The following is a 25,290-nucleotide window of genomic DNA, read 5'->3' on the forward strand; positions in this document are numbered from 1 at the left end:
AAAGTCCCTTAACCTCAGCCTCAATTTCCTTATATGTACAACTGGGGCTGCTGACCCCTGAGCAAAATTATTGCTAATCTTTTGGCTTCTCAGCGTCTAAACCCCCTTCCTAGAATTGTGGAATTCTCTGCCATAGAAGCCTGCCTCCCATTATGGAAGACAAAAAGGCTGGATACGTTCTCTCCTAGCTTCCTCGCAGCCAGCTGGGGTGTTGGTGCTGTGTTCCCCTCCTTCCCCTGTCTGCAGAAATTACCATCTTAAATTTATTAATAGCGTCTTATCTATACAGACCAGTTTTTATGGCTTCACCCTAAACAATGTAAGGTATTTGCAAAACAGACGGTATTACAAAGAGAAAATAACTAGTCCGCAATAGTGGAAGAACATTTTAATATCCCAGAGAATATTGGAAAGCAGGGGATCAAAGATGGGGGGAGGGACGAATGTAGATTGCAGTGTAGTTGCAGCAGAGGAAGGGACATGGATGGCGCTGGGGAAGGGACAAGGACGGGGGAGAGACAGAGGACTATGCCCGAGGCAGCCCCCATTCCCTGTTTCACGCATGAGCCTGCCTTCTGCCTTCCCCATGCCTGGAGTGTTTTGGTCCCTGCTACGCTGCGCAGAGGGTGAACGTCTGGCCCTCTGCTTGCTTCCAGGTTCCACCCATGGCTCTAGCCCTGATCTCCCATATGGTTTCTGTTCCATTTCTGGCCCATGGAGAGATTTATCTCATTTTCAAGCCGACTATGTCCTTTCCTCCTTTTGCCCTCCCATCGGATGAAAACAATTATTATCTAAAACTCATCATTAAAAAGTGATACATTTTTATGTTAAATAGCATATGGAGGTTATTAGTTTTCCAGAAATTTTCTTTACTTTTATCGGTGTGTGTGTGTGTATATGTAAATGAACTCTATATACCTTTGTACGTCTTTTTTTGTTCACTTAACAGTGTGTCTTGGCCATCCTTATACCTAAGTCAGCCTTCTTTGTTAAACGTTGTTAGTCTCCTGATATAATTTTTCTTTTTACTATGAAAACCTTCCAACATATACAAAAGTAGAAAGCATCATGTAATATTTCTGGATGCTGGATGCTGTAATATTATAATATCCATTCACTCTCAATAACTATCAGCCCTTAGCCAATCTTTATTTTATGTCTCCTCCCACCCACTTTTCCTCTTCCCCTGATTATTTTGAAACAAATTTCAGTCGTCACAGCATTTCATCTGTAAATGTCATTTTCAGTCTATTAGTTTTTTAAAAACACCTGCTGTGGCTGAGTTTAGAGCTGAGGAGGGTTATATGAGCTCCTAGTGTCACTCTGTCTTCAAGTTCCTCAGTCTGAAATCGGTTGGTACAAGGGAAGAAAATAAGAGAGAGGCAGCACTAACCTCTTGCCAACCACACTTTCCATCTCTCTGCAGATTGCCTCATGTGAGGATGTTAGTGTAACCGTCTCGTCTGGAAGGCTGTACAGCTGATATAAATTCAGGTCCACTGTTCACTAGGCGTGAAGCCCTCTGTTATAAGGGAACCAGCCACCACCCTCACTACGGGATGCATAAATGTAGGACTTGAAGATAAAAGCTATTGGATTCTTTTCGTCTCTCTGACACCTGAAGATGAATTTCTTGAACCTTGTTCTCGTGTTTAAAAAAAAAAAATTCACCAAGATTGAGCCTGTCCGTTTCTATTAGAGTTAAATCTGAGTAAAGGAGAAAAAAGCTTGCCACCTTTTAAAATAGTGATTCCTTCACTCCCTGGGAGTTAGAAAACTGGGCTAAGTGTTTTTGTGTAGCCCGTGTGACCTGGAAGCCGTGCTATAACCCCTGCAGGAATTACTCATAAAAAGGGAGGGATGTACCTGCCCTGTGGTAGAGATCAGAAGTCTACTATGAGGTTGTTATTTTTAAATAACATCAATGGAAAAGGTATTTTAAAAGGAAAACTCTGTATAGAGAAGAACCCAAGCAGGATTGTGTTGCTGTCCATGTGACTGTCTTATCTGATGGCTGTGCCTCCTGGGCAAGCTAGGAGCTCCGGGATGACGTCTGAAGATGCGGGTGCATAGCCGGGGGCTGCTGAAGACCAGAGTGTGCCGGCTGAGAGATGAGTCCGGGCGGAGCCCAGGAGAAGCTTCCTGTGTCTGAAAACACGACTCCCTCCAGTGCTTCTGTCTGTCTGCACGTTATGAATATTTTGGTGCTACTGAATCTGTTTGTAAAAGTTCACCACGTCGTGCCTGACACAGGTGTCTCCTGAAAGAATGAGTGAGGAAGTGAATGTGTGGAAGGGATGGGACTGGGTGGCAGCCCTTCTGTTCCGCTGAGGCTGTGCAGACCCATGCCAGGCACTTCGACGTTTGTTGAGTGAATGCAGGAACAGATGTGTAGTCAGAGGGCATCTCCTTCACGGTGCTGGCCAGCTGCTAAGTCAGGCTCTGTAGTCCCATTACTGGTCTTATAGAAGTTGCTTTCACATTCAGTTTTTGTTTTTAAAGACAGTCCATGGGAAAGTTTGTTATTCTCAGTTTGTTTGTTTGTTTGAGACAGTTTCATTCTTGTCACCCAGGCTGACGTGCAGTGGCGCGATCTTGACTCACTGCAACCTCCGCCTCCCGGGTTCAAGCACTTCTCCTGCCTCAGCCTCTCAAGTAGCTGGGATTACAGGTGCCCACCACCATGCCTGGCTAATTTTTGTATTTTTAGTAGAGACAGAGTTTCACCATGTTGGCCAGCCTGGTCTCGAACTCCTGACCTCAGGTGACCCACCTGCCTCAGCCTCCCAAGTGCTGGGATTACAGGTGTGAGCCACCGCGCCTAGCCTGTTCTCAGTTTTTGATTTGGCTCATTGTGTGTTGGAGCCATAGGATTGGTCCCGTGAGGAATTACGAAGTAGAAGACATGCCTCTTGCTTTCAAGGAAGATATAATGTGAGGGAGATAGGGTAGATAAAATTTAATGAAAACACAAATGCCTGTGGTGCCAACACCACGTCAGTGCTGCTGTTTACAGCCGTCCCATGGGCAAGACACAGAGACTTTTTGCTGTAGGAACTGTAAATTTTGCTGAGTGGCTCACCTCACCCTCAGCTTAATATTCATGGTAGCCTACACCTGCAGTTCCAGCTACTCAGAAGGCTGAGGCAGGGGCATCGCTTAAGCCAAGGAATTCTGTGGGTGTCTGCACTAAGCTTGGCATCAACATGGTGACCTCATGGGAATGGGAGACCATCAAGTTGCCTAGGAAGGGATGCAGCAGCCCAGGTTGGAAATGGAGCAGGTTAAAACTCCTGTGCTGATCAGTAATGGGATTACGCCTGTGACTAGCCATGCACTCCAGCCTGGGCAACAGAGCGAGACCCTGTCTCAAGAAAAAAAAACAACAACAACAATAAACAAACAGAGAAGGAGTTCTGCCTTCAAAATGCTAAGAGGTGTGTGTCATGTTCCCTTCTTTCCTCTGAAAACTCTCTTGAAGGGGTGGTTGCCTTTGCAATGCAGGCGTAGCCTCTAAGAGTGCTCTTGGGATAGACCGAGCTCTGTGCCCGAATAGAAAGCTCACTGGGCAGGCATTTGCCGAGGGTTTGGCTGTGCAGTAGAGAGAAACCAAACCTTGTCCTCCAGGAGCTTGCAGTGGGAGGTGGGTCCAGACAGGGCTGCAGCGGAGGCACGGCAGTGGGTGATGGGCCCACAGGACTGTGTGCTTTTTTGCATTGCTGCAATCTGTTTCCTTTGCCAAATAAACATCATCGCATTGAAAGAACCTTATTTGTAATCCAGGCAGCAGAAAGGCTTATCTGTAAGCATCTTCCTGGGGAAAAAAAGCAAAATGGCACAGTTGAATCGCAGTGGCATGTGTACAAGAGAGCTTCTGTGACAAACCGCGTGTGGAAAGGACTGAGCTGAGCGTGACCAGCCCCCCATGAAGGGAATTTCAGTATGGCTCCATGGCCATCTCAGGTGCAGACTTCAGCCACAGGACTGCATTTCCACTGTGGGTTCCTAAGTGAAATGGATCTGCAGTTCCCATCCCTCTGCTTCCAGGTTAGCACCAGAATTGGCTCTTATGGAAATATCAAGCTTTTAATCTGAGCCTGGGTTTCAGTTGAACATCTGTCTCCTCCTCCTGCTTTAGGTGACTTATTTCAATGAGCTGCTTACCGTGGATCATAGAGAACCCCTGTGATCTTCTCTATTTCATGGTAGCAGAATTGACCCCAACATTGACAAGCTGCCCGAAGGAGTGTTTTGATCCAGGAACCCAGCCGTCTGCCTTTTGGGGACTGCTCTGTCACTGTTTGTAAAGAGAAAACTGAACCAGAATTGGCGTAGTATGTTGTGATTTGCCTCCTGGATGCCTGCCGTGTCCTGTGTCTGTAGACGAGCGCTCATGATGAGGCTGGTGGATCCTGATGGACTTTCTGAAATGTGAAGTCACAGAGATGCTCGCAGGGCCTTATTAATGCCAGTCACTATGGAGTGAGGTGCCTGTTCGTGTGGCTTCCACTTCATCTCCCTTGGCTCTGTTAGAAAAACAAACACAAACACACCCACTGCTTCTCTTAACAAAATCAAGCCCAGTCTCTGCATGGAGACCCTTTCCTTTGCTGCCAGGACTGTCCTATGTTGACTGGCCCAAGGATCACGAACTGGGAACTGTAAAGAAAGCAGGATCATTCTAGCTCTCTACTTGGGCTGACAGTGAACAGGACTTTCGTGTGTCTGATGATGTAATTGCAGCTCATTTGTATTCAGTTTTCAGAGAGCCTGGAAGATTGCGTCTAAGCCAGGTAGAGGCATCAGGGTGAATCATTATTTACAAAGAATAACCAGAGCAGACAAAAGGCACCTTTACTTCTTCTGCCAGTACCTTCCTGCCAAGATGTCGGCAGGGTTTGGGAGGGGTACGGAGTGTGACCTTGGTCTTGCGGGCCACTTTTCTACTCACATCTCACAGCCTCTTAGCTGCTGTCCAAGGTTAAAGGCATCATACAGAGGATCAGGCAAACATACTTCAGCATAAAAGGAGTAGTAGAATCCTTGAGGCCTTTTTGGTGCAGGGGAGACTGAAACAGTTAGAAAGGAGGACCTGTTTGGCCGGGTGCAGTGGCTCACGCCTATAATCCCAGCACTTTGGGAGGCTGAGGCAGGCGGATCATGGGGTCAGGAGTTCGAGACCAGCCTGGCCAATGTGGTGAAACCCTATCTCTACTAAAGATACACAAAATTAGCCAGGTGTGGTGGCACATGACTTTAATCCCAGCTACTCAGGAGACTGAGGCAGGAGAATCACGTGAGCCTGGGAGGCGGATGTTGCAGTGAGCTGAGATCGCACCATTGCATTCCAGCCTGGGCGACAGGGCAAGACTCCGTCTCAAAAAAAAAGGAGGAACTGTTTGACCCCCTTTGCCAACCAGAAGCTGGGAGAGATTTGTGGATGAAAAAACCCACAAATCAACGCCAGGAATACCTGGGTGGCATGTGATTAGCCAGCCACTTGCACCGATCAGATTACAAGAGACCCAGTCCCCGGCCCACGTGCCGTATCACACTCAAGATGGAATGGAGTGGGCGGTTGTTGTTAAAAAAGAAATTATAAAGGCTGGACACGGTGGCCCATGCCTGTAATCCCAGCACTTTAGGAGGCCCAGGCCGGTGGATCACTTGAGGTCAGGAGTTCGAGACCAGCCTGGCCAACATGGTGAAACCCCGTCTCTACTAAAAATACAAAAATCAGCTGGGCGTGGTGGCAGGCACCTGTCATCCCAGTTACTCGGGAGGCTGAGAAGAATTGCTTGAACCCAGGAAGCAGAGGTTGCAGTGAGTCAAGACCGCGCCCTTGCACTCCAGCCTGGATGACAGCAAGAGTCCATCTCAAAAAAAAAAAAAAAAATTATAAAATGAGAGAACATTTGATAAGCTCTCAAAAGAAAAGTGATCCTCTAGTAAATGTAACATACTGCAGCAGGTACAAGAAGAGCCCATATGTGATTCAGAAACTGAGGGTCAGGTAAATGCCTCCAGGAAGTAAGACAAGTTTTTACAATTTGAAAACGGATTGTAAAAGAGAGGGAAGGAAAGCAATTGATTGAAAACACTTCTATGCCTGGGCTCTTGCCTAGTATTTCTGATGGTTCTTGGTTTTGTTTTGTGTGAATGTGGGCCCAGTATTACCAGATCTTCTGATTTTTTTTCTTTTCAAAAGAAGCCAGAATTCTGTGTTGTTAATGTAAAAGCTTCTGATTTTAAAATATCGACAATTAAGCAGATAATCTGCTGGTCAAAAAAGCCACATCTGTGCATCAGACTGAGCCCAAGAATGGGCAGGTTGAGACCTCTGGTTTAAAGGCCCATTGAGGCAAAAAACTGGCCAAATGCTCCCACCATTGGCTGGACCCTGTGAGGCTTTGGTTGGCTGGTCTTGGGAACTGACACCTAGAGTTTTATTTGGGTGCACTCCAACTTTGTTTTTTCCCAACATTTTCTCCTGTTACTTGAAATAATTGATTTTTATTGGTAATTTAAAATTCCACCAAATGCTTCTCTGCCTAACCTCAGATTTAGCTAATAAAAAAATGTCAAGGACCAGCATAATTCTTGTCTAGAAATGCAATTTTGGAAGAAAATTAAGAGATCCCCAGAGTCACCATTTTTGGAGGTGCAATTACTTTAATTGTCTGGAGAGGTTGAATGTGTGTAAGAGCATCTTTAAACTCCTCTCTGTGTCCAAAGATGCTTTTGGGAAGTCCTGGCCAGGGAGGAATGGAGGGAGAGAAATCCAAAGGGAAGAGAGGGAAAGAGGGAAGGGAGTGGCCTGGGCGTGATGTGGCAGGTATATCCTCATTGCTTCCCACTTCACCATCCTCCCTGTTCGGTGCTGGCTCCCAAGTGAGCCTGGGCAGTGCTGGTCGCATGAAGACCCCAGCGTGCACGTGCACACCAGCCCCAGTCCCTGCTGCCTGCTTGGCAGTGCCATTGAGGACATTGTTACTGGCGTCACAAAGTGGCCTCTTTGATGGTCCATCTGAAAATGGTCTAGAGTCAGGAATAGTTGTATTTCTCCTGAATAACTTATTTTTTCCTTCTGTACAACTAATTCGGTCTCCTTTTTTTCAGTTGACTAATAGAAAACTTACAGCCGAACTTGTGATACACCTAGAGCAGGCTGATGGTTCTCATAGGATACATTTCGGTGTCTTTGCCAGCTAAGATAAGTTCCTTCAGGGACAAAAGGAGGGATAAAATTGGAAGAAAAGGAAGGAGATGGGAACCAAACCGTGAGCAGTCTGAATGAGACCCTGCCACCGAAGACCCCATTTTCTAGATCTGCCTGCCCACTATAGTAAGTAAAGATAAACGTCATGAGAAATAGTTACGATTCATGTATTGTTTAAACTAGAACACTTTTGATAACAAAGGTTGGGGCGGGGGCGCTAGGACAACAAGTGTGAAGCAGGGCTGTCGCAGGCCTCAGGCGACACCAGCATCTTGAGCGTGATGTGGAAGAGCAGGGAGGGCTGGAAGAGGAGAGACTAGGGAGGGAACCAAGGCAGGGGAGAGAGGCTGTGAAGGGCTCCCGTATTTGGGGTCAGAAATAACCGCTGGGGTCAGCATCGTGTTCTCTATGGTTGAAATAAGGAGACACCATCGAAGTTGTGATTAGATGAATCACGTGGTTTATTGCTATACAAAGCGATGTTTGTTTTCCTTTGGTTCACAATGCCTAACAAGGAGCAGAATAATGAGAACAATTCTCTCAGGGAATGCATTAGCCACAGAGTGAGTGGCTTCCAAAATTACTAGAGTCTAGTCGCTAAATTAGATGGGAAGCAGGCCTCTGTGGGAAGTAAAGTCTAACTAAAATGTGAGGGGTAACTTTATACAAGTGGCTCTTGGGAGAGCTGAGCCACACAGTGGAGGTGCTGGACAACACGTTAGATTCCCAGAGCATTGGCTGGCTGGTGCTGGCTGGCGAGGGTTCTGAGATTTGCTCAAAGGCTAATGGAGTGTGATCCCACTGAGCTCTCGGTCTTTGAAGAGGTGGTTAAGAGTGTGGCCTCATTTTGGCATAAACTTGCCACCTCAGAGAGGTGGCTGACCGTGTAGCCCTGCCATAGCCTGAGGTCTTAGAATGCCAGAGTCTTGGGTTTTTTTGTAATTTGAAGCCCAGTAGAGGTCGTATATGGGGTCTTACAAGGTTTGATGATGTAACATTTTCTCTCAAGGGGAAGGAGAGTTCATTCCAAGTTCTTGTCATAGAAAAACATATGACACTCACGTAGTAAACTATGCAAGTGTTTGGAATTGTTTCAGAGCCAAGTAACACAGTGTATATGGACCTATCATCTGTTAGAGCCCAGAGGGGAGTGTTGCACCATTCTTGCGCTGGAATTTGGCTTTTGACTGGACTTTCAAGGTGAAGAGTAAAAGTGCCCTGACCATATAAATGAATCTTACCAAGCGTCTTAGTTCAGGCTACTGTAATAAACACCATAGACTAGGTGGCTTATAAACAATAGAATTTATTGCTCACAGTTCTGGAGGCTGGGAAGTCCAAGATCAAGGTGCTGGCAGATCAGATACGTGTTAATGTAAAAGCTTCTGATTTTAAAATATTGACAATTAAGCAGACAATCTGCTAACCAAAACAGCCACATCTGTTCACCAGACTGAGCACACTTCCTGGTTTGCAGATGGCTGTCTTGTATCCTCTTATGATGGAGAGAGCAGAGATAGGGAGAGGTGAGGCAAGCTCTCTCATGTCTCTCATAAGGGCACTAATCCCATGATGAGAGCCCCACCCTTATGACCTAATAACTCCCCCATATTCCCCAAACACCATCCCACTGGAGGTTAGGATGTTGATATAGTTTGGCTCTGTGTCCCCACCCAAATCTCATATTGAATTGTAATCCCCATGTGTTAGAGGAGGGGCTGGGTGGGAGGTGATTGAATCATGGGCGTGGACTTCCCCCTTGCTCTTCTCGTGATAGTGAATGAGTTCTCATGAGATGCAGTTGTTTAAAAGTATGTAGTGCTTCCCCCTTCTTGTGCTCACTCTCGCTCTCGCTCTCTCTCTCTCTCTCTCTCCTGCTGCCATGTGCAGATGTGCTTGCTTCCTCTACGTCTTCCACCATGATTGTGAGTTTTCTGAGGCCTCCCAGCCATGCCTCTTGTGTGGTCTGTAGAACTGTGGGTCAATTAAACCTCTTTTCTGCATAAATCAACCCAGTCCCAGGTATGTCTTTATAGCAGTGTGGGAACAGACTAATATAGACATCAACATGTAAATTTGGGGGGGACATACCTGCTGTCCATAACAGCAAGGGTGCCCCCCACATCCTCTGCTAGTCCGTGTCAGCTCATGAGCTAGAATTTGGGCATGGGTTGAATAGGAAGGATTAGGCTTTCTCTGTGGGGTGGTGCTAACATTGCCTATAGACTAATTTGCTAATTTTGAGAACTAACCACTGGGATTTGGCCATCATTCCATGCAGAAAGAATCAAGGAATTGAAGTTGAGATGAGGTAACTCTGCTCAAAAGTGTAAATGCTTTATTGTCACCATTGATTTCTGACTGGTCTCAGAAGTTCCCAAGAGCTGCTTTTAGTGCGCATTAGCTACAAGTCAGAATCTCACCAGGGCTGCACCGTCTCAGCCTGTGACTGTAAAAGGGTGACTCGCCTGTGTCCGTGTACTCCAGAGAGCCTCAAGATGCCCTGCAGAGAGGGTGTTGCTCCCTAGACCAGCACGTAGGGCTCAGGAGATATCGCCTTGTGCCTCCTGGATGGGCTTGTGTTATGTGTGCCGCAGAATCTCCAGAAGCCGGGAGGGGTCCTCATCCGGGAGAAGTCCACAGGGGCTGTTGGTGAACACAGCCCAGCCCAGCCCAGCCCACCCCAGCTCTGTGAGGGGAATGGAATGGAGACGCAGGCTCCTATTGTGAAATTCACCTACGTGTCCTGGCCCTGGCATTACCCAGGATAAACGTAGGAGATTCATGTGGGCTTGGCCTCAGTCATGGGAGTGTTTTGGGAAGCGGCCTTTGTCTTCTCATCTTGGCACATCTGAGCTTATCCAGTAAAGAATTCCACAGTTATTTCTTCAGGGCCTACTAAGGGCCAGGCTCTGAACAAGCCACAGGCCCCACCCTCAAGAGGTATACAGCCTAGAGGGCTGGCCCCATGCCTGCAGCTGAGGGGCTGAGCACACCGTGAATGTGTCCGTGGCCGCACTCCTGTGACGTGCAGGTACCTCCAGGCCTCGTGTCCTTCCTGCTGCCTATTCTGACTCTGGGGGCCTGGTTCCCTCTCCCTGCCTCCACCTCATTTTCTGCCTCTTAGAAGATCCTTAGCCAGACTCTCTGCTTGACTTTCAATTTCATTTCACATCGGACATAGTCTCCTGGGTCACTAGCAGCTCCATGCTCCACAGCCAAGGGACCACCTACCCACTTCCATGTCCCCAAACTAACTGATGACTCCCTGTCTCCAGCTTTCCTGAGCTCCTGCTCATTTTAAAAGCCAAACTCCTTAGCCTGACACTGGGGGCAGCTACTCTCTCCCCGCATCCACCTCTCCTCTCACCAACTCCCCCTTGTACTTTTGTTTCAGCTGCACTGAACCCCTGGCTGTTGCCCACACAGGTGTCATCTGCACTTGGGGCCCTTGAGGATGCTCTCCCTCTGACTAGGATGCTCTCCCTCTATCTAGGATGCTCTCTCTCTAGTCCCCTTCCCTTCCCTTCCCTTCCCTTCCCTACCCTTCCCTTCCCTTCCCTCCCCTCCCCTCCCCTCCCCTCCCCTCCCCTCCCCTCCCCTCCCCTCCCCTCCCCTCCCCTCCCCTCCCCTCCCCTCCCCTTCCCTTCCCTTCCCTTTTCCTGAGATGGAGTCTTACTTTGTTGCCCAGGCTGGAGTGCAGAGTGGTACAGTCTTGGCTCACTGCAACCTCCACCTCCCAGGTTCAAGCATTTCTCCCACCTCAGCCTCTCAAGTAGCTGGGATTATAGGCACCCGCCACCATGCCTGGCTAATTTTTGTATTTTTAGTAGAGATGGGGTTTTACCATGCTGGCCAGGCTGGTCTCAAACTCCTGAACTTGTGACCCACTCGCCTCAGCCTCCCAAAGTGCTGGGATGACAGGCATGAGCCACTGTGCCTGGCTTCTAGCCCACTTTTCTATATGCCCTGCTCATTCTTCGAGGCGCAGGTGAGATAAAGCCTCCCTGAGGGCAGTCTGCACCCAGCGGTGTCCCTCACTCCTCAGGCTTGGAGGACAGATGCTTCCCGTGAACACCTGTCTCCCTCTGCAAGGCTATGACCTTATTAGTCAAGGACCAGGCCCTTGACTAGTAAACTATTGCCCAGCCTCTCCCCTCCCAGTCTCACAAATCCATTCTAGGTAGGGAGGGCCTGGCACGGAAACCGTTCCTCCAGCGAGTGTCCAGCTCTCTAATTACATCTTGTAGTTTTAGGGCTTGGTTATTATTTTCAAATGATGACGTGAAGGGGAGGGAACTGCAGTCCCTAGCAGGAATAAACCCAAATCACTTACATTTCCTGGGAAGATACTTGCTTCTCTTATTGCCATTGCGGAGACAGACTAAACTGTTGGCAAAGTTTCTGTCGTTGAGGTTGACTTCTGACTCCACCACTTACTGGCCAAATGACTTTGCAAAACATACTTAAACCTTTCAAAGCCTCTGTTTCCTCATCTGTGAAATGGGGAAGACTCCCAGCATATGGGCTGTAAAACGAGAACCTCCGCATCCATGGCATATTTGAGATCTGGGACTCACATGTTGCTATTCAGGCAGAAAGGATGTGTTTGAAAAAGTCTGCCTGCCAATTCTGATATGCAAGGGTTTATGTCCTCTCTTTTCCTCCTGTTGGAGAATCACTGGCCTTCAGGATCTACTTAAGGGTACTCAGTAAGTAGCTGAGAATGCAATGATGTCATGTACACATTACATAATACTAAGCACAGAGCAGCTCCATCAGAGCCCTTTCCCTTTCTCCATGTCCTATACAAGCCATAACTTTCCTTGGGGCTGTGAAGTCAGAGCGGACAGTATTTACAGAGCACAGAGAGGTTAACTGTAGAGCGCGCAGCAGGACCACCTGTGAAGCCAGAAGGAATTTGTCCTGTCATAGAAAGGGAGTGTGCTGTGCAGGAGGGCATCACCTTCTGCCTTGGATGCTGCTAGCCCCTTTCTCTTCACGGCCTTTGAGATTACAGGCAGGTGCACACCCTTACCCACCCTTTACCCATGTGGGAAAACATGGCTTTGTGCTCTTATCCATGGTTCAGAAGACCAGTGCCCAAAGCCCAACGGCAAAGGTGCAGAAACTGTGGCCAGATTGGAGCTGACTGCGTGTGGTTTTGTAAACTGCAAGCTGAAAATAGCTTCCAACAATATGGGGTCAAGGATTTTTGAAGCACCATTATTAAAGCATCTCAAACTTCGGTTTGTAATGCACTTGTCCCCACATGCCACCCCCTTCCCCTGCCCCCGAAGAAAGTGTCACACCCCACTTTCTCCCTCTACTTTTTTCTTCCCTTCAGTGCCCCTTCTCTGTCCTGGCCCCCACAGCAAGCTGATGGGGCCCCTGGGCACTGTGGCAGGCTGAACCTGTATGATGGAAGGATCCCACTGGCTGCCTGCAGCTAAGCCTAAGCTTGTGGACAGCCTCGTGAGACTCGAACAAGTTGAAGTGTAATCATCTCCTTTTAGACACTCACTCCTGTGTTCATTTCTCAGTTTGAGAACCTGTCTTCTGGATCCAGGCTTTTCTGATGAAGGTTTTTACCCTTCGATGCCCCTTCTAAAAACGGTTTAGAAACAGAATAAGTTATTTATTCCCTTGGACCTCTGCTTGGTTTTTTGTTTGTTTGTTTGTTTTCTTGTCCAAGTTGAAGTCTCCGTGCCCTTTGACAGACGTGCAGTAGCCTTGCTGGCAGCTCTCTGCATCCTGTGAGCCACCCACTTCACCTCCTGTGCTTCTCCCGCACTTACAGCAGTGCTGTCGCCCTGTGTGCTTGAACGGTGCTCAACTGTGTGCAAATTGGTTTTACATTCGTATTTTAAATTTGCTCCTCATACTAATTCAGTGACCTAAGAACGCAGGTGGTTTTATCCTCGTTTTGTAGAAGACACTAAATTTTGTGTAAGTTGCGTTCACCCAGGGCTGCTTGGTCAGGACTAGAACCCAGGTTCCTGGGCTGAGTCCCCTGCCTGTCCCCAATGCCCCTGAGGTCCTGGAGTGATGGTTCTTAGACCGCATCCTCTGTTTCCTGAATTAGGAAATAGCAGATCTTGAGATGTTTTGCAGTCTCATACCCAACCACCTCATAGCCTGGGTCACTGAGTCCCATTTTTTTTGGAGCAGGGGGGATTTGCAGTATACACGTGCATGTTAAAGATAATCTTAGTCTTTTCATTCAAACCTGTAGGAGCACTGAAGTTCCTGTGCTGGCGTTTGAGCCCTGTGCAAGTGGATCGCTCATCTCTGTCCACAGTCACGTTTGGCAAAGGCTGTATTTCTGCTCTGACCTGTGTGGGTCTCTCCAGCAAAATGATGTTATCGCTTTTCCTCCCAGCACGGTGATGTCCCTGGTGATGCTGTGATCAGTATGTAATTAAAGAGAGCTATGCATGGCTGCTCTCAGACTGTTGCTGGGGGCTTTTGATCATTGGGAAATCTCAGTGGTGTAGGTTTTAGTGGAAACTGTATCCAGCCAGGCCATTCATAGCTTCTACACCACAGAGGGAATGTTTGTCATTATTAGAGGGCATGGGTTTCACTTTTTTATGTCTGCAACCTGAATCGGGTGAACCTTTCTCTTGCCCTATGGAAGCATTAAAATAATGCCTGCCTGCTTACCTGACTGCCTTCCTGCCTGTCCATCCCCCTGTCTGTCCATTCATCATCCATTTATCCATCTAAGGTGAGAGCAAAGATTTGCCGTAGAAAATCTCCCACAGTAAAAACCTTTTCTACAGTAGAAAGCTCTTTCAGTCTGAGTTTCCATATCTGCCCCTTCACTCACAAGAACCCCATCCTGCTACGTATTTTGCAAAAGCAGCTGACTTCTGCTGCAGCGTCATTCCCATGGGTCTCAGCCTCCTGGTGCTGAGGCCTGGGTACCATGTTCTGAGCCAGCCTGGGTTATCCAGGGAAGTGTGGAGGTGCCCAGTGTGCTCTGGAAAATGGAAGCCACTTGTACTTCACTGTCCCCCATCCCATCTCCCGACACCCCTTTCTCTTCACTAAAATGCTGAACAAACATCCCTGCCCCTGCTGACTGACCCTTTGATGAGGGGATGGAAAGACAGACTCAGGTGCCTTGGGTCACTCCCTTCCTATCCACCTGGGTTTCCTCCTATATAAAATGAGAAAGGTGAATTGAACTGTCTTTCCTAACTCTAGCAGACCATTATCGATTCTGTTGATATCATCACAGAATTCTGGGAATGGGAGGGACACCGAGGGCATCCGCCTCCTGTTGGATTCTGCCTGCAGCATCCTGGATCTGTCAGTTTCATGTGGATTTTTTACCTCCCACAGTGGGGACGTGGCCACTTTCAGAGCAGCCCATTATTTGATGATTGGATGAGTTTGGTAGAATGTCTTTCTGTATATTAAACCTAAAACAATCTACACCCCTGTGGTTTCTACCCATTGCCCCTGCTAAACACACTCTGATGCCAGACGAAAACATGTCCACACACCTTTCCCCACAAGAGTCCTTCAGATACTCACATTTACAGAAGAGCTCTGAGTTACTGAGTCATGTTTGGAAACGACTGATAACTCTTCACACACACACACACAGCCCTCCTCACACCATGATGCCAGCCAGCGGGAAGTATGCCAGCCAGTGGAAGGCCTTTGCTGTCTGCCAGGCTTCCAGAGGCAGGGAGCAGGCCTGTCTGGAGGAACTCTGTGCGGACACACATTTCTTCCCGGGGAAGCCAGCGCCCCAGCTTGTATCTTTCTCCGAGTCCCTTCCTGGCATCCTGCAAATTAATCTTGTCAGCTGCTGGGAACACCAGTGTGTGTGCTGATGGATTACAGTAGCGTGGGGTACAGGTCTGTAGCCTGTAGGAGCAGTGGGGTGTATGGTATTGGGGCAGCCTCGTGCTCCTGGGCTACAAACCTGTGCGGCATGTTTCTGTGCTGAACACTGTAGGCAGCTAGAACACAAGGGTAAATATCTGTATATCTAAAAATACCTCAATATAGAAAAAGTACAGTACAAAGAAAGAGTAAAACATGAAAAATGGTGCATCTGTATAGGGCACCTACCATCAGTGGAGCTCGGAGGACTGGAAGTTGCCCCGGGTGAGTCAGTGGGTGAGTGTGAAGGCCTGGGACATTACTTTGCACTGCTGTAAGCTTCTTCTGTTCAGGCACATGTAGGCTATGCTACATTTATAGAAATAAATATTCTTCAATAATAAATTAACCTGAGCTTACTGCAGCTCTTTTACTTAGAAACTTTTAAATTTTAAAACCTTTTTGACTCTTGGAATAACACTTAGCTTAAAACACAAATATATTGTACAGTTGTAAAAAAATTTTTCTTTCTTTCTTTCTGTCTGTCTGTCTGTCTGTCTGTCTGTCTCTCTTTGTTTTTGACAGGGGTCTCACTATATTGCTGAGGTTGGTCTCAAACTCCTGGGCTCGGGCGACCCTCCTGCCTCAGCCTCCCAAAGTGCTGGGATTACAGGCATGAGCCACCACACTCAGCCAAAAGTAAATACTTTTTCTTTATATCCTTATTCTGTAAGCTTTTTTCTATATTTTAAGTTTTTAATTTTTTAAAACTTTTTTGTTGAAAACAAGCCAAACACACACATTAGCCTGCACAGGGTCAGGATCCTCAAGACGTCACTAGGCCATGGGAATTCTTCAGCCCCGTTATAATCTTCTGGGACCATCCTCTGCCTGTGTGTTCTGTCGCTGACTGAAACGTCGTCGCGTGGTGCGTGACTGTACACAATGCTGCATGGCAACAAGTTGCCACGCGTGTGCATCGGAGAGCCTTTTACACACCAGATCATCTGCCTCTGCTTGTTAGATATAGCAGAGGTGATTAAAATATGAAATGTTTATCACGCTGGAAGCTGAAAATCTCGTTTTCTTGGTGCAGACACATTCATTTTTAGAGTTCAATAGATGCTGTCATTTATGGGACAAATTTCTCCTGAAGGTCTTTGATCACATTTGCCTATAGAACTTCCAGAAACTCTTGGACACCTATTGAATCTTCCAGTTTTTTCTTTCTTACTTGAGAAGAAAGTTCCCACCCTTTTTCCCCCTCCCACTCCTAACCCCCAGGGCTGGCTCAGTTATCCACCTGCCAATGTCAGCTGCTGGGACTCCAGGCCCATTCGAGAAAAATTAATTTTCCTTTCTTTATCAGAGTGTTGGGCCTTGCAGCCATCTGTCTGCTCAGCAGGCGGGGCACTTGGGGCTCCAGCCACCTTTCTCTTCACATTTCATGCCCCTTAATCTGGCTGATTTCTTCTCTTGCCACCCTCCTGTCAGGTCCCTGAAACCAGGCTGGTACTTACACCTGCCCACCATCTCCACCCCAAGCAGGGCATTTTATTTATGATGTTGTAAGCTTTTGTTTCACTAGAACTCAGCAGGAAGATTCAGTTTACGGAATGTAGTTACTTCTGCCCTTGTTTACCGGAAAATCTAGTCCATCAGAATATGTGGTTTTGGTAGAAAGAGAATTGTGCATGGAATTAAGCAAATAATTAAAATCTTGCTTCACTTTCTTCATTGGTAAAATAAGAATCATATTGTGCATCTCAGCGTTATTGAAGATCTGTGTAAACCTTAAAGTACTCCAGATAGTTATGAAAGACGATTATTCCTAGTCTTTAAGCATCCTGCTTCACTACAGTCTCCTGGCTGGTAGGTGTCAGTTGCAAATCTCCAAGTAAGCCGAGAATAAAATGATGGTGTTCCTCTTTGGTTCTTCAGCTCTGATTAGGTGTATCCATCTCCCCAGTGAAGGCTGATGTCATTAGTTCCTCCAAAAACTTTGCCTATCTCTCAAACTGCAATTTAAATGCAGTTTAAATTAACGGTGAACAGAGACATAGTTTGTAATAACAACTCCTACTTAATGAATGTGTGTCATGTGCCAAGCACTGTTCTAAGCACTTAGTTTCTGTTTTTTGTTTTGTTTTGTTTTTTGACACAGAGTCTCAGTCTGTTGCCCAGGCTGGAGTGCAGTGGTGCGATCTTGGCTCACTGCAGCCTTGACTCAAGTGATTCTCCTGCCTTAGCCTCCCGAGTAGCCGGGACTACAGGCGCACACCGCCATATCTGGCTAATTTTTTTATTTGTAAAGATGGGGTTTCGCCATGTTTCCCAGGCTGGAGCATTGGAATGTTGAATTATCCCAACTCCATGAAGCCAGTACTATTTCTATCCGCATTTTAGAGGTGAGGAAGCTGAGGCAGAAGCTCATGGCCAGCGTGTCACAGCTGTGAATGTGGATGGAGGTGGGCTTCAGGCCTTGGCGGTGTGGTCCTGGAGCTCCTGCTCTTAATCACGTGCTATCCTTGTCCTCTGGGTATTGCAGGCTGGCACTGAGGGACCCCACTGGGTTCTTTAGTTCCTTAGGAGTGAGGTCCTGCCTGGCTCCCCCAAGTCTCACTGGCTGGCTTCTAGCATCTTCCGCTTGGGCCTGCTAGATGCTGATCACCTGCCTGGACTTCTGTCTTCATTGCCAAACCTCTTCACTGAGGCCCTCAGGGACAGACATCAAAGACAGTGTCCTCATTGTATAGAATTTGCCCAAGGTCCTAAAACTAGGAAATGGAAGATCCAAGCCTCAGGTATAATCCAGTGTTCTTTTCACTGTGTGGTAATATTTATATTTTGTGATGACTATGAAATTAGCCTGGATGTGGTGGGGTCACTGGTAAACATTTGCCATAGAGGTTTGTCACCTCCTGCCTGTCTCGCCACCCTGGCCCTGGCCCTGCTTGTGCTCTGAGAGTGGTCTCCTCAGAAGGAGGCTCTCAGTTCTCAGTTTGAACTGTTGCTTGCCTTGTTGACTTGGGACCACAGTGGAGGAAAGAGAGTGAGAAAAGTGTCTGACGACTGGAACGGAGCTTTCTGGAGATGCATTTTCTTGCTGTAGCAGGTTCCAAGCCATTCTTTGTGACTGCTGATTTGTGGCGCATTTTGCTGCAGTTGCAGAAATAGCTGTGCTATAGTTAGCCAAAAGCTCTATGTCTGTCTGCTCTATAACAGCTAGCTGCAAAGCCAGGGCCTGCCCTTGCTTGTTAAATACTGATGAATGTGGAGCTAGGACTGAAAAATCCACCCGCCTTTCAGGCAAGTCAGATCACCCGTCCCTTTCATGAACAAAGAAGACCGTGTGTGTTTGGAAATGAATGGGGAGAGGCAAAGAGGGTGGTTCGAGTTCTGAGTCTAGGGTGTTTGAGCAATGTAGGGGTCAGATAGTGGGTAATGAGGATGCCTGTGACAAAGCGAGGCTGCTTCCTCAGCAGCTGGGGAAGGAACAGGCGGAGGGAGCAGGCCAGCACAAGGGAGAACGCTGTTTGTGTCCCATTTCTGAGAATAGGCTGTAGGGGGCACATGGGATACATTGAAGGAGGGACCTGAATGGTCCTGCCTGCAGAATTTGCAGGTCTTGGCAATGGTGTTGTGTTTGCAGGTCCTGGGCTAAGCAGACCCTTGGGAATCCTGTCACCATTGGGTCCGGCTCTGCCTCGTTTTTCGGAGCATATGGGACAAAGCCGCCGTTGGTGGGCATGAAGGCCTCTTCTGATCCGGCCTCAAGCTGATCTTTCGGCCTCACTGCCCTCTCCTCTCTCCCCACACCCTGAAATTGTGTGCACGTTTTGTTGTGTATGGCCATGGGTACATGTGTTCAGATGCTCGAAGGTGCTGACTTGAGCCCAGCCCCTCCGGATTGCCTGTTGCCTCTGTTCCCCTCTTCTCACCTCCAGGGCTTTGCTCAGGCTGATTTCTTGGCATAGCCTGTCCTTCCCCAACTCTGGCTGTGGAAACTTACTTCCTCTGTAAGCTGAGCTCTAGCATAGCGATTTCCACGAACCCTTTCCCTAATCTACACTTCACCCTTAAGTCGGAATCAGCTCTGCCCTTTCCTCGTTCCGGAAGCATTCTGCTAATGACGTGGTTAAAGCATTTATTTAATCTTACCTGGTGTCTCCACAGCTGAAGGTTATAAAGTCCTTGAGGACCAGCAAGGCCCATCCCATCGTCACTCATCTCTGCCCTTCCCTCTAAGCCCAGCCCTACCTAGCAGTTTCTAGAAGACAGCAGGCTGCATTCAGATGGTCCCTGTCTACTGAGGGTAATCATTGGCACTTCAGAGTCAGCGCCAGAGTCATCTCTAAAGGTGCTAATGAGCAACTCCTAGCTGTTGGTGGGCATGCCGGGGCTGTCCCTGAAAGTCCTCAGAGAGGGACCCCAGATCTGCCAGGAAATCCTGGCAACTGAGTACCTTGCACTGAGTATTTACCGAGACTGGCACAATGGCAGGAGAGCCATTCAGATGGCTAAAAAGCACACGAAAAGATGCTCAGCATCGTTAGTCATCAGGCAAAGTGTAAAGCAAAGCTACAGTGAGATACCAGTTCATATCCACTAGACAGCTGTAATAATAATAATAATAATAAAGGCAGGACAGTAACAAGTGCTGGTGAGGAGTTGGAGACATTGGAACCCTCACTCACTGATAGTGGCAATATGAAGTGGTACAGCCGCTCTGAAGAACAGTCTGGCTGTTCACAAACTTAGTTACCATGACCAGCCATTCCACTCCTAGATAGATGTGTAGAGACCCAAGAGAAATGAAAGCATATGCCCGCACACAGACATGCAAATGAACATTCATATCAGCATTATTCATAATAGCCAGAAGGTGGAAATAACCCACATGTCTATCAGCTGATGAATGGAAAAGCAAAATGTGATGAAACGTTATCTGGCTATAGAGGGACTGAAGAATTGATATATGCCGCAGCACGATGAACCTTGAAAGCATGAAGACGAGTGAAAGAAGCTCATCACAGGAGACCACGCTCTATGCGTCCATTGAGACGAAATATCCACAAGAGGCAAAATGGCTGCTTGGGGCTGGGGCAGGTGGTCCAAGAGTTTTGGGGGAACAATAGCTAAAGGGTACGAGATTTCTTGTTGAGGTGATGAAAATATTCTAAAATAGTGTCATAGTTGCACAACTCTGTGAGCATACTAAAATCCACTGAATTGTACACGTTAAATGGGTGAATTGTACGGTATTTAAATTATATGTCGAGAAAGCTGTTACCAAAAAAAATTAAAAAGAGGGCAGGAGGATGTATATGGCTGCAGTGTAAGTGCGGACTTCAGCGTTCACGCTAAACTCTGCTGTCCCTGTCTGCCTTAGCCGCGACTTCCCCACACACAATATTTTTTCCAGGGTAGAACAAACATAAGTACTGACAGATCTGTATAAAGTCATTTTTTAAAAGATGAAAATTTTTATTTCATTTTTATGATTTAGCTGCCTTTTTACTTTCCAAGAGAATGAAAATGACTGGACTTGCATTTGGATTTTTTTCTTGGCCACTGGGACAAGATGGTGCTACTAATCTGCCGGTGCTAGCACATGCTTTCATTTATGCAATCAGCCAGTCATTCTCGCACAGCAAATATTTATTGTGTACCAGTGTTTTAAGATCTGAAGAGACAGAAATAAAAGTCTCCACCTTCAAGAAGCTTATACCAGAGGGGAGACACTCAAGTTAGCAAGTAACAGACAAGTATTGTGATGAGGGGCTCTAAACACATAGGAGAGGCCCAACTAGAGGTAATCAGGGAAGGCATCAGGAAGAGGTGACATATTGGAAGGAAAGTAGGAGTGGGTCAGGAAGGAAGGACATTTTAGGTCCAGGGAGCGGCATGAGCAGTGGCTCAGGGTAGTTTAGGGAGCTGTGCGAGTTTAGTCCAGGACCCGAGGGTGTTCAGGTAAGAATGCTGGTCCAAGGAGTCAGACACAGAGGGCCTCATAAACCATGCGAAGGCATCTGTGCTTTATCCTGTTGGGGATGGGGAGGTCTGGTTTCATTTTCATGTTAGGATGTTGATATTGGTTGCATGATGGAGATGACATTGGAGGGGAGTGAAAACATGAATACCTGGGGCTGACATGAGATTTAAGGGGGGCAGCTGGGAAGGAGGATGAATGCGCCACGGGTTAAGGATGCACCGGGGGTTCTGGCTTGGACGCCCTGGTGGGTGATGATGTGGCGTGTCAGGTAGGAAGGGATGTGCGGGTGTTTGTCAGTCATTTGCCTCCCTGGGGAGCCGTACTGAGGCGGAGCTATCAGTGCTCCCTGAACAGACTAGGACTGCATGCTAGAAAGGGACGGAGTGTTTCCGTATCTGCCTCCCGCCAGCGGTGTGGTCACGTGCAGTCAGCTTCCCTGGCCCCGTGGCAGGTTACAGGTCCTCATGGGCCCTGGCTCCTGACACGCCAGGCTCTTTCACTTGTCTGGACCTTGGGTTTCCTGACTATCTGTATGAGGAGATGGATTTATGGATGTTTAAGCTCCCTTCTAGCTCTGATATTATATCAGCCTATGTGATGTTCACATTTGCACAATTACCTCTTTCAGTGATTCATATAGTCATTTCAGAGACCCTTCAAAATTCATTTGGATCAAATATCTTAGTTTTTATTAATACTTCCTCTTTCTACATGGTGTTTTGCTCTGTAAAAAAAAATTATATGTATACACACACACACACACACGCACATATATTTTGTCTCACTCTGCCACCCAAGGTGGAGAGCAGTGACATGATCATGGCTCACTGCAGCCTCAACCTCCTGGGCTCAAGTGATCCTCCTGCCTCAGCCTCCCAAGTAGCTTGGTCTACAGGCACGTGCCACCACGCCCGGCAAATTCTTTTTTGATTTTTTGTAGCGATAGGGTCTCACTGTGTTGCCCAGGCTGGTCTTGAACTCCTGGGCTCGAGCAATCCTCCTGTCTCGGCCTCCTAAAATGCTGGGATTACAGGCATGAGCCACCACATCTGACTATTTTTAAAATGTTAACATTGTCTATATTTTCTTTATTACATGCTACCTCAACATCTTTGCAAGTAGATGGGGCCTGAGGAATAAATAAATCAATAAAAATATGTGAATTACAACTTTGATTCCAGCGCCTTTTTGGCAAGCCCACGACATCCCCGGAGGAACTGACAAAGATACCTGGGAGTAACGCAAAGCCACATCCAGGAGTGATGCCTGAGAGTCAGATCCACTGTGAGATAATCCCCAAACTTAGATTCCAGGTTTGCTGTGTCTCCCTTCCTAAGGCCTCTCTTTTAAGCACTGATCTCTGAACACTCAGGTTTACTGGGGAGCTGTGTTGGAGAAGGCTTTTCCCAAAGCGAAGACTCTTCTAGAATGCAGATGCCCACCCCAGGTCTGCCAGGTTCCTCCCACCTCTGCCCACGAAGACTTCCTTCAGTTTCTTAGTCTGGCTCTGAAAATCCACAGGGGGAACGTTCTGTCAAACGGAGGTTGCTGCAGTCGCGGTACGGAATGGTACACGGGAAGATGAAAAGACCGTTTCCTTCTGCTTCCCTGTGAGAGCCTTTCGGTCCCTCTGTTTTATGACACTGTAATTGCACCGCAACCAGGCAAGAAAATCAAATCACCTCCTACCAGATTTGTAGTGTTTTTCCACCAGGCAACCAGGTCAGAGCAGAGGGCTCCTGGGAGGCTGTGCCTTCGCCCCCTCCGGCCACCTGGCAGATGAGGTGGAGATGTTGTCGAACAGTCTGACTCAAATTGAAAGGAGGAGGAGGAGCCCTCCAGGGACGTCTCTTTTGGTATCTCCTTTTTCTCGGGAAGGGACATTCTGTCCCTGCATGCTTCCTTCCTGTGGAGAACGTTAAGCCTGTTTGCCCGGTTGGGTTTTTTGCCGAGACTATCGCAGAATTGACGACGCCGAATGTGGAAGGCCAAGTCCACGGGCTCTTTCCTAGGGAGCAGGAACTGTGCCTTCATCACTGTTATGTCCCCAGTGCTTGGTACAACGCTCTGTTGTACACATTCCCAGCGAACATTTGGGACTAATGGAAATGAACGAATGAATGAGTCACAGAATGACCAATCACATTTACCAGTGAGAAGGTGACTTCTAAACTGCCACAGGCCAGGACAGCGCCAAAGAGGGTCAGGTGGGAGAGTGACTGCCCCACCGCTTAGCTCTGTGGCTCCTGTGGCTTCCGCAGGCCTGGGTCTGGCAGCCTTTCCTTCACGGCCTTATCCTGCCTCGGGTGGCACTGAGTGGGCCTCTCGACCTCACCTGTGTGTTAGGAGTAGCACTCAACTCACTAAAGAGAAAGAAAACCGCCAGCTTGCCCAAGGCAGGTCTGCAGTCAACAGAACTTGAAAAATAACCTTATGGCGTGCGTGTGATTTGGGAGATACTGTTGACATTTTTCATTTGCTGACTGTAAAGCAGAAATTCCTCCATGTGGTTTTGGGGTACTCCCTGTGTCTTTCTCAGTTATCTCGGGGTGTTGTGAGCCTGCAGAAGAGCCGCTCCTGCCTGCACCTTCCCTGTTCAGGGCACTGTTGTCTGGCGGGGATCTGGCTGCCGCGGGAGGTGGGCGCCTGCTGGAGTGGCTGTGACTGCCTAGGACTGTCCTCATGCAGGTCTCTGCCGACACCTGCCACCAGGTTGGTGCCAACAGGGCCTTTAGGTCTGATCCCATCTCTTGGCCACAGATTTTGATCATGAACATTTCAACTTCTTTCAGGCAAGATTTCAGTTGAAAATCAATGTGGTTTCTCGCTTCATTGAGATAATTTGCATTTGGAAGCGTGGGGCCAGGGGATTGATTGAGCTTGAGTTCTGATGCAGGATAACTCCCCACCGCAAGAGTTTTGGATCAGGTGGTGGGGAAGGCAGATGCCACAGCCCTCTGCTGCCCTTCCTGGGCTCTTCCCCATTGCCCACCTCCACCAGGCTTGTGAGCTCATATCCTGGCCTTGTGAACTCCTTCCTGCGCCCCTCCTGTGGACAGGCTGGGGCTGCCCTCCTGGTCTGTGGCCCTACCTAAGGATGGCCTGTCCTGGGCTGCTCTCCCAGTTCCCCAGCCCTCCGACAGAAGGAAATGGGGATGAAAGGCCCAGGCCCTAGGCTTTCCCCTCTTTTAGGACTGTTCGGTCAAAGGTCAAGGAGTAGAGGCCAAAAGCATCATGTCCAGGCCCCTAGTTGAGTATCAGTTCAGCTCCCTGTCGGAGCCAGGCCCCCTCCCCTGCTCTTGGGGACACGTCTAGCCTGGGCGTCTCTGACGTCACTGTCTTCCTTGTTATGTGGTCACTTACACACCACTTCTTCTCATTCTCATTTTCTCTTTTTTACACATTCTTTTTTCTCTTAGCTTCTTGAGGGTGGGGATCAAGCCTTCCATTTTTTTCTCTTTCCCTGTGAGTGACTGCTCCGTAAATGTGTAATAAATGAATAAATAATGGGTTCGCTTGAAAGAAGCTGAGCTGCCATTTATTCCTACTGCTCTTTTCCCTCCGTCCTTCAAATAACCCATGACAGCCTTGTGCACCCGGCAGCCTGATAGAAAACACAGATGTGTGTTGCATCCGTGAAAAATGGTTCCAGTGCCAGCTCAGACTCCAGCCTTTCTGGAGCCAGCCGCTTTCTGTACTCTGTTTGGCTCTGGTGGGAGTTGTGTTCCCTGGACCCGGCTGACTGTGTCCCGGCCAGTGAGGGCAGCCTTGTGATAGTGAAGGATGATGTGGGGTCCACACTCCCATGGGGTTCGTGCCTCTGGAAACAAGGGTGCTCATTTTGAAAGTGTCTTGGGTTTTTGGAAGTAGACAGTAAGGCATGTGTTCATTAGTCTATCAGTCTGTCAGCAGATGTTTCCTGAGCACTGTCTGCTTAGCAGACGCTGTGCCAGGTGCTGGGGCTGCCTTCGTGAGCAAAACAAACGTGGTCCTTGCCCCCACGGAACTCACAATCTAGAGGGGGAGGCCTAGAAACATGAGACAAATTATCAGGGGAAAACAGAGGTATTCTGTGCCAGGCCCAAAGCCTCAGCGCTCTCTCATGCTGCCATCGCAAACCATTTTCCTCCAGGTGAGTCCTAGGTCTCGGATCTATACCCATCGTTCTCCCAGAAGCATCTCAGTCCAGCCCCCAGCCATCTGGTCCGTTCCTATAGAAAACCTTGTCATT

General features: G+C 48.0%; 1 protein-coding gene and 1 long non-coding RNA gene across 15 annotated transcripts in view; both read left to right on the forward strand.

Annotated features, from left to right (window-relative positions):
- The window catches only part of XXYLT1 (xyloside xylosyltransferase 1), a 196,281-nt gene that overhangs the window by 120,218 nt on the left and 50,773 nt on the right, over positions 1-25,290 (forward strand). For 2 of the 14 annotated variants that reach the window (XR_012430555.1, XM_074030740.1), the window contains one exon: positions 1,430-3,434. The exons of 10 other annotated variants lie outside the window; for them this stretch is intronic. Coding sequence is in view for 3 of the 4 variants with exons in the window: in XM_074030740.1 (XP_073886841.1) it covers positions 1,430-1,457 (28 nt within the window). In the remaining variant the exon portion in view is untranslated. Of the gene's footprint in view, positions 1-1,429; positions 3,435-7,122; positions 7,349-13,457; positions 13,719-25,290 lie in introns of those variants that run through there. 2 more of the 14 variants (XM_065539692.2, XM_074030741.1) reach the window with 2 other exon arrangements.
- On the forward strand, positions 3,787-5,907 carry LOC141409600 (uncharacterized). The gene is made up of 2 exons (XR_012430559.1): positions 3,787-4,050; positions 4,142-5,907. It is a non-coding gene; the product is annotated as an uncharacterized lncRNA (long non-coding RNA).

Source organism: Macaca fascicularis, chromosome 2 (genome assembly GCF_037993035.2).
Source record: "Macaca fascicularis isolate 582-1 chromosome 2, T2T-MFA8v1.1".
Taxonomy (NCBI): domain Eukaryota; kingdom Metazoa; phylum Chordata; class Mammalia; order Primates; family Cercopithecidae; genus Macaca; species Macaca fascicularis.